This window comes from Poecilia reticulata, linkage group LG11 (genome assembly GCF_000633615.1).
Source record: "Poecilia reticulata strain Guanapo linkage group LG11, Guppy_female_1.0+MT, whole genome shotgun sequence".
NCBI lineage: Eukaryota > Metazoa > Chordata > Actinopteri > Cyprinodontiformes > Poeciliidae > Poecilia > Poecilia reticulata.
Genome location: NC_024341.1, coordinates 8,960,164 through 8,968,888, shown reverse-complemented (window position 1 = coordinate 8,968,888; position 8,725 = coordinate 8,960,164). Strand labels below are relative to the sequence as shown.

Sequence of the window (8,725 nt, the reverse complement as noted above, 5' to 3'; positions counted from 1 at the left end):
TGACATTGCATTGTAGTTGTGGTTTTGCTTTACATTTGTCTTTATAAGCTGTCAGTTGGTTAGGCAACAAAACATGAAACAATTTTGTTAAAGCCATTGTATTTGTTGTGGTAATTTTAAAATCCCGTCTTGTAGTTTGCTAAATTTCTACATAAATCTTTTATCAATGATGTAGATGTAACATTATTAGGTAGCCAATTAATAAATTTGAAGCTAGCTACGATTTTCTTTTTTTTTTTTTTTACTTAAATTAAAACAGACAAAATAGTTACTGTTTTTGATAAACTAGCATTACCAAAATTATTTTTATGTGGTTAACTTAAGAAAAAAAACTGTATGCCTTGTGTCAAACTTTATTGGCCATGCTTCTAACAGGAGTTTGTTAGAAATTTAGACCATTACCTTTTCTAAATATATATATTTTAATTTTAATCAATTATTAAAATATGAAGACAAGTCACTATTGAATATGTTTGAACTGCGGTCAGGGACTGCTATGACACTTGGTAATATTTGGGAATTTGTTTTCTTGGACCAAAATTCCCAACCTTGTGGGTTGTAATTAATGTTTGGGATGCTCCTCACACGTAGGCAAAGACATAAAACAAGTTATAATCATTTCCTCACAACCAAGCCGTCTGCATAGTTCCAGCATAAGACAGACCCAGAAAAAAATGCAGCCAGGACCGTATCGTAGCTCTCTCCTTTGCAGACTTTGACGGACAATGATGCATGTCTTTTGGATCGCTGTGCACCTCCACCAAGGGAACCTGTAAGAGCATAAATATTTGATGAGGTGAAAAAGATACAATGAGGAATCCCGGTGACTCTCCATGTTGGTTTCAGCGCTCCTGGTCCCTTTGGGGAAAGGGTCACAGTAAATCAATATGAGGTTCTACTGAGTCATCATCCGTATCCTTTAATGACCCGTTGAGGGAACTACGGCTGCCACAGCAGTAAATGCTTTAGTTACTTTGAGACTGTTAAATTCTCTTGATAAAACAATTTTAAAACCCCAAAATGCATTTTTATTTTAAAGGAATATACCACGCTCCTTATCTCCTCCTCTCTGAATTCGTTTCCTGTCAGCAGTTCCACTTATCCTTGTGCCTTTCTCCATTTGTTGACATGAAATCATATCAATCGTATAGCCCTTATCTCATTCATGGTGTTGCCCCTAATTGTGTTTATAGCTTATCCCCCCTCCCACACACACACACACACACACACACACACACACGGATTGTGTTGCACAACAATCCTGTGCTTATCTGCTGACCACATATAGTATTTAACGTCCCAAGCCCTGAAGGTATTCCTGCTCTTACCAGGTGAAAGCTACAAATGAAGTGGGAGAGCATGAAGGATGCCAAAGAATGCACTTTGTTTGGCAAACGAATGAAATGTCACAACTTGGTTTTTAGAGATTTTAGTTTTACAGTCACTGAATGCAAACGTAGTGAATCTAATGATCTTGTGTTCAGAATTGGCATTTGACAGACAAGAAAACCTTAAACCTCTCCGATCTTAGTGACTTTCTTCACTACTTGAGAAAAAAACAAGTCATGTTGATATTGATCGTCCTTTTCACTGTAGGTGGCCTGATATGGTGAGTAAAGAAGTTCAGCATTTCTAGCAGAACAATGTCACAGCACCCCCAAAGGTCGGATATAAATATGCACAATGAGAGAACTGAACTATAAAACAAACAAACCAGAAAGCCATTGTGAAATTCACTGTAAGTTGTTATAGGCTATGGTTTCCATTATGTTATTAAAAAACAATTATGTTGTACTATAGATCTCAGTTGGGAACTTTTTACTATGAATTATGATGAGAAGCATAACACTGTTCATAGTGCATCACATTGATAAAAACACATGTAAAAATGCTAATGTAACATAATTAATGAACAAACTGACATTCTTGACTGATTTTGCAGAATTACGCAATGGCTTCAAGAATATACCAGGTTGTAACATACAATAGGATTGCATTTCTTTTAACAGATTTTTTGGGGGGAACCACATCTGCTTGTAAATTGTTTGTAACAACACAATTGTTGTTTTATAGTGAAGTGATAATACCACTTGGTTGGCCAAAGAACAACATCTTTGTTTGGGCTTGCAATTCACCATTTCAGGATTCTGACCGCATTGTGGAAGGAATTTTTTCGATAATTTCAGTGTAATTACACTGAGAGCGCTTGGCTACAGACAATGCAGACTATGAGTAACATGCATCACTGGATTACCTTGCAAATTATTAATGCTGCTTAAAGGTTACAATGTCATGATGGTAATTTGAAAGAAATATTCCAAGATTATTATCCTTTCCAGTTTTGCTCTGCAGCTTCTCTGCTTTTGGTTCTGTAAGTTGGCAAGAATTTAAAACGGCGCAATTCTGAAAGTTGTCTAAACTTTTTGTTACAACATCCGTTGCTGTGTTCTTTTCAAAACGCAATTATGATCTAAAACACATCAGCCCAGACAGGAGTTTATACAGTGCATCTTTCCCACGTCCAAGCCATCATGAGATTTTATTTCTTCCCCCTGACATTCCTCCTTTCCCCTTCCTTCTCATCCGTCTCCGTCAGGACAAGTCCAACCCCGAGGACCAAAGCTCCTGGGACAGTTTCAAGACCATGACCCCCGAGCTGTCTATCGTGCCTGGGGAGCAGAAAGACCGTCTGGAATTGCACAATAAGAACTGGGACTCGTCCTCAGCGAACACACCGGACTCGTCGGAGGGAGACTTCCAGACTGAAGTGTGAAGACGACATGATCACCTTAATCACAGACCTGAGATAATGTTGAGATACAGACACGCATACACACACACACACACACACACAGACACGGTACTCCCGAAAAGATTCACATAGGTACGATCTCCTGCAAAGGATCTCAGACATTCTGCTCCCTGCCTCATGCAATGTGCTTTGTTGGATCCCATACTGTATTTGTTTACAGCTGAAGAGGACGTATATTCAAAAGGAAGACTGTTCTTCACTCTATTTTCACAAAGACTATCGTGGGGGTGGGGGTGGGGGAACAGAACAGGGGCTGGAAAGATCTGTGACTAAAGACGATTTTTAAAAGAACTCAAAAGGGATGAAAAACGTAATTTCTGAGAAAAAAGTCTTGATTTTATTCAGAAGATAAAAGAAAATGTCTTACAAGTGTTTGATGACTTAGGGACGGTGGTTTGGGGTGGGAGAGAAAAATAAGAATATTTCTGCACTCTTATTCTTTTTTTATATATATATATAAATTGCAAGGGGGAATATTTCACCTTAGTCCCTCCCCCCAAGGCAATCTACGTTTATTATTGTTTATTCTTTTTTCTTATTCTTTCAAATGGAAGATGAAAGTATTCAATCACTCTGTCTATCCTATGTGTTTGCTTTCTTTTTGTCACAGCAAGAGTGGATAGGGAATGAGGGGGCAGAGATGGAGCTGCTCACTGATTATGTGCCATTCTCTTTACATGTCTTCAGGTTCTGGTTCTTCTAGACTCACCTTTTTTCTTCTTTTTTTTTCTCTCCCTGTCACATCCTCTCCCTTAACGTTCCGATTTTTAATTTTGCGTCTTTTCTATTGTTCACCGAACGAAAAGGTTATTCCCCTTCGTCCGGGCACGAAAAAAAAAAAAACAAAACAAAAAAAATCTGAAACAAATGACAACCAGTTGATTTTTAGTTTCATGTTTTATTGTTCTATGCTTCATCTGCTCAAAAGAACTCATTTATTTTTCACTCATGTGTGCTTGAGCTGCTTAGTACTTGTTTTTTTGGGGTTGTTTTTTTTTTTTGGTTTCCATGTATGAAGTGATTCAAAGGTCACATAAAACTTTAAATGCCTTCTTACGACAGAGCACATGAATATGAGATTGCATTTCAAGAGTGTCTGGAAAAGACCAAAAAAAAAGAAAAAAGAAGGGACACAGTGGTCTTAAAGATTGTAGCATCTTCTTTGTTCTTTCCAAAGTTTAAAGGTTGCATGGTTTGATGGGTTGTGAGTGGCTCTCGGTCAGTTGCCCCTTTGCCAGTTTGTACCCCCATTCCGTACCAATGCATTTCTGTCTTATCCCTTTCTATTTCCATTTGAGCAAACCATTTCTTATCAGTGAATTCTGCCGTGGCATTTCCTTTCTTTTCTTTTTTAAATTTTTGTAGTGAAATATTTTCATTAATTATGTAAATGAATTATGTAAATTCATTTGTAAATGAATAAAAAAAAAAACAAAACAAAAAAACACCCACTATAATTTTATCTAATTATATATTGTCTACAAAATTATTACACTGTATTTCCCTAAAAAAAAGAAAATCCATAACTAATGTTGTTCTGACCTTTGTCATGTTTTGGACAGTTGATTCCTAACATGACAGCTTTAGAGTTTAAGCAAAATTAACTCTAACGTGCCTGGAGCTGGTCGTCATTAGTTACCAGAGTCACTGCACCACATTTCTGTAAGGTGGCCAATTCATAGATTACAGAAACTAATGATAAATCCTTGGTTGTCATAGCAGCACCTGAACGGACGCATGGTCGTTGTAACACACTTACAACGACCAAGGTAAAATTTACTACCTGAAAGACTCGGGTTAACTGCAGAGGTACTAAATGGCAAAGGGGCAAATTGACCAGCAACTGTCACGAGTCACTGTGATGCCAGATTACAAATTTGCCATAGTGAGACTTTAGCTAACGTGGCCGCCGTTTAGGTAGAATGCCTCTTCTTACAAAGTTACAAACGCATATTTGCATCCCTATAGATTTTACTCCTTTTATTTGCTTTTTTTTTTTTTTTTTGTCACACTTAAACGTTTCAGATTCATGCAGCACGTTTTAAAAATTAAGGATTCTGACATTTGATAAAATGCTGTTCTCAAAGTATCCAGTCCGAATGGGACCCATGATCGCTAAAGTCCAATACGTGGTCGCTTTTTTCTTTATTTTTTTTCCTTTCCAAGATATTAAGGAAATTTCGCTAGCTTCGTCAGTTGAAAGTGAGTGAGACAATTAGGAAAACAAAAACACAGAGAAAACGGTCCAAAAGATTGTAGCATCCTCTTTGTTCCGTCTCCCGGCTTGAAGGTTGCCTGGTCTGATCCATCACGAGTCGCTGCGACGCCAGAAACAAGGACAAAAAGATGGACGATGGGGTCCCACGTTGACTAAACACACATTAGCAGCCAATATTCTATTTCCAAGTTCTAGTAATAATTTGATAAACAAGAAATTGCCTTTTGCTGACGAGCCTGAAAACCCCTAGCTTTTGCTTTAGCGTGCTATCTCTACCTCTTTCATATTGCCTGCTCCGAACTCAGAAGCATGAAATCTTAATTCTACAAGCAGCAAGGCTAAATGTATAATTCCTCGTTTCCATGGATCCCAAACTGTGTGTTTATGTCTCTGGGCCTGCGAGCACAGCCACTGCAAAAAAAAAAAAAAAAAAAACAGCACAAAATAGACACTTCAGAACGAAGGGGAGCTAAAAATTACGATTCCGTTAAACACCCTTGCTGCAGTTGTTACAACAGGCGACAGCAGTTTCCAGTTATTGCTACATTAGTTCGTGAGAGAAAGTGTCCGAGTCGAGGGTGATAATTCCTCTGTCGACGTTCACAGCGGCAGTTGTTGTTGATGTAAAAGTTTGGAGGAAGAACTGATTTGTAATTTATAAAAAGGCTTGAAGAAAGTGCAGGGGGGTGGGGGGGGAAGCAGATTCCAAGATGGATTCCAAAAATAACACTGTTAAAAAGAGGCTCGAAACGGGCAGAGATGAAGACGAAGGGGAGTGCTCAAAACAGTAATTATCCGGGGATGACGATTTGTCCTGACATTTTCCAATGCAGCCCTCGAACCATCTGTTTAAGGTTCCCTAATGTGGCGGTAGAGCAGCGCGGCGCAGATGGCGAGACAAGAGCGGCGCCCTTCTAACCTTTTGAGATAATCAGCTGATAGGCGAACCTACAGCTCCACCTCTCTCAGAGGAGGGAGGCTTGGTTTGATCCCAGGTTGCCAAGGTAAGGGCACATTCACCTGACCTCCTGCAAGGCTCAGGAACCAGATCCACCGGACAAAGCGGCCGTCTGGCAGCTTCGCGGTCGCACCCGGTAGCTGTTACTCCACGGCATTTCTCCATTTTTCTTCCATCTCTCAAACTGATCGAATTAAAAAAAAAAAAGAAAAAAAATTGTGGTGGGGGGAATATAAAGTCTTGTTCCCATGGTAATGCGATTTACAGGAAGGAAGACACAATCAGGTTTGCTTTCAACAGTGTAAATGATTTCCTTTCCATCAGTCATATCTTTCGTCTTGTAGTATATGGAGAACTCTGGGCTCAATGACGGCTGGTGTTAAGATTTTATGGTTCAGAAGAGTAAAACGAGCTATTGCTTGACCAATTGAAAAGTCTGTCATGCATTCTTCTATTAATCTTTTTTTTTTTTATAAAAAAAATGTGCTGTAATGTTTATTATAACACTAGGAGGACACTGTATGTTAACTTTTAGAGCCACTTTCCGTTTTCTCTAAAAAGCTTTTATTTTTTTTTCCACTCAACTGTCTTTGGGGAACGAGACGGACGAGAAGGCAGGTTTTTCAAACTGAAATCCAAGTAGAGTTTAATTCAAAAACCTTCACAGCTCACCTTTCTACCTGTCATACCTGCAAGCCTTTGATGCTTCTCGAAACATCTGACATTCCAGCTGATTTTATTACTGACAAACCCTCACTCTCTCCTTCATTTTTGTTCTTTTTATACATAAGATTGTACAAAGTAGTCCTCTAATGTTTTCATAGTGTCTTTTTATATGAAAATAAATTTTCAAACTGATTACGGGTGTTTCACATGTGCTGCTTCAAGGGCATCTGGTGAGAAATACTCTCTCTCTCTCTCTCTCTCTCGATTTCAAATGTGTTCGCAATACCCATGTTTTCGTAATATCACTCAGGGAGTCTGGCATGACAAACGCTGTTACCCAGAGGCACTGAAGCTTAACCGTAACCAATCAGAGCACCCGCTGGTCTGTCTAAAAATGTTAGAGTAACAGCTCTGTGGGTTTGAAGTTCTGTTGCTGTGAAATAACCAAACGGGGGCGAATGTCAAGTCTGACTGGATATTGTGTGAAAAATGTATAAACATTGAGCAGTGTTTGTGCTAATGCCTAATATTGTAAGGTGGACTCTCCTGAATTTTTAGTACTTTTTTTTTTTTTTTAATTTAAGCAGGAGAAAATAGGCGGGTCCTGTCTTAGACCGGCTCTATTCGTCCACCGACAAGAGAGGACCCGACACTGCACATTCCTCAGACTCCTCTATATTAACCCTCAAAGGGACTTGTGGGTAATTAAGTGTGGATGAGTCTGCCTGTGGACCGGCTATCAGTCACCCTGGAGAAAGGCCACCAAGTGGAGCCTTCTCAGAGGAGTAAGAGGGGATGAAGGTGGGATCAGCAGAGATGGAAAACACAGAACGTAGCCCCGAGGATAAAATGCTGAAAGACAAAGTAAAAACACAAAGGGCGTTTTATAATTACCCCTGGCAGAGTGATTTTCAGTGATAAAAGTGCATTCGATTCCCCCCCTCCTCCCCACTGGTTTCAGAATAATTAAGTCGAAGTACTTGTGGAACTTGAAGAATGATCATGCTGACAAGCGGTGCATAAAAACATAAAACAAAGTGAAAAAGGGACAGCTGAGGGGGGAGATATTACCGATTTCAACCCATTTGAGGGTACGTCCTCTACAAATGTCCTGTCAAGGATTTCTTTTGGGTTTACATTTACAAGATAAACTCGACCCATTATTGCATCTGACTGACCCTGCTGGGAGGCTGCATGTGTAAAGTGCTTTAGTGCCCCAATGAGCAATTCTGGAAAGTTTATTATAGCTGAGGCAAGCAAAAAAAAAAAAAAGGCAATGCAAAGAGTTCTGGTTTGGGTAGTGATGCAGCAAGACACATTGGGCTTTCATCACAGGTGAAACCTGCAATCCACAGTCTTTTTATGCGTTTCTGCTGCAGTCTGTAAAACGGTTAGTGACACGATTGTAAAAGTGCTCTGCTCAACTTAAACAGCAAAGAAATTCTTAAATAACACAAGCAAACAGTTGATGGATCACAGTGCCCTCCACAGTATGGTGAAGATCATGTTTTATTGTGGATATAATCTCACACTAATTTTATTTTTTTTAATCCCAACTTTAATTTCAGTATATTTATGTAATTACCATGCCAACCAACACTATATGAATGCCAGCTGGCTGTTTTGGGTGTCAAGGTTCTTTCATGTCTTGAAACTATATTCGTCACTTTTGATGCACTCTCATTGGGATCCAAGACGCGTCATTCAAATTGTTCTGTACATCATTTCGGCTTTGATATCACCGTTTCAGCGGTTTCTTGTTTATATATATATATATATATTTTTTTTTTTTTTTTTTTTTATGTTTACGGACCAACTATCTATGAATGAATTTTAAGTTCCCCTAGGGGACAAACAATTAACAAGCTACAAATTAGAAAGTAGGTCAAGACATCGAGTTCAACTCAAGCATCCTGCATAATGGGGTAAGTAAAAGCTCATAATGGTTCCATGTCATTGTTGGATCTCTGTGTAGCAGTTGTGTGCTGCATATACTGTAGCAGTGGCAGATATTTACAGCCTAATATGAGGACTGTGTTGCTCACGCAGCTGATTTAATTTGACACTGACA

General features: G+C 39.0%; 1 protein-coding gene across 16 annotated transcripts in view; it reads left to right on the top strand.

Moving 5' to 3' along the window:
• Positions 1 to 6,846, top strand: part of adgrb2 (adhesion G protein-coupled receptor B2) — a 280,838-nt gene extending 273,992 nt beyond the window's left edge. For 15 of the 16 annotated variants that reach the window (XM_008421604.2, XM_017307461.1, XM_017307460.1 and 12 more), the window contains one exon: positions 2,597 to 6,846. In XM_008421604.2, the coding sequence (XP_008419826.1) occupies positions 2,597 to 2,706 (110 nt within the window). In that variant the 3' untranslated portion in view covers positions 2,707 to 6,846. The remainder of the gene's footprint in view (positions 1 to 2,596) is intronic. The other variant, XM_008421605.2, reaches the window with a different exon arrangement.
• Positions 6,847 to 8,725: the final 1,879 nt, after the last annotated feature.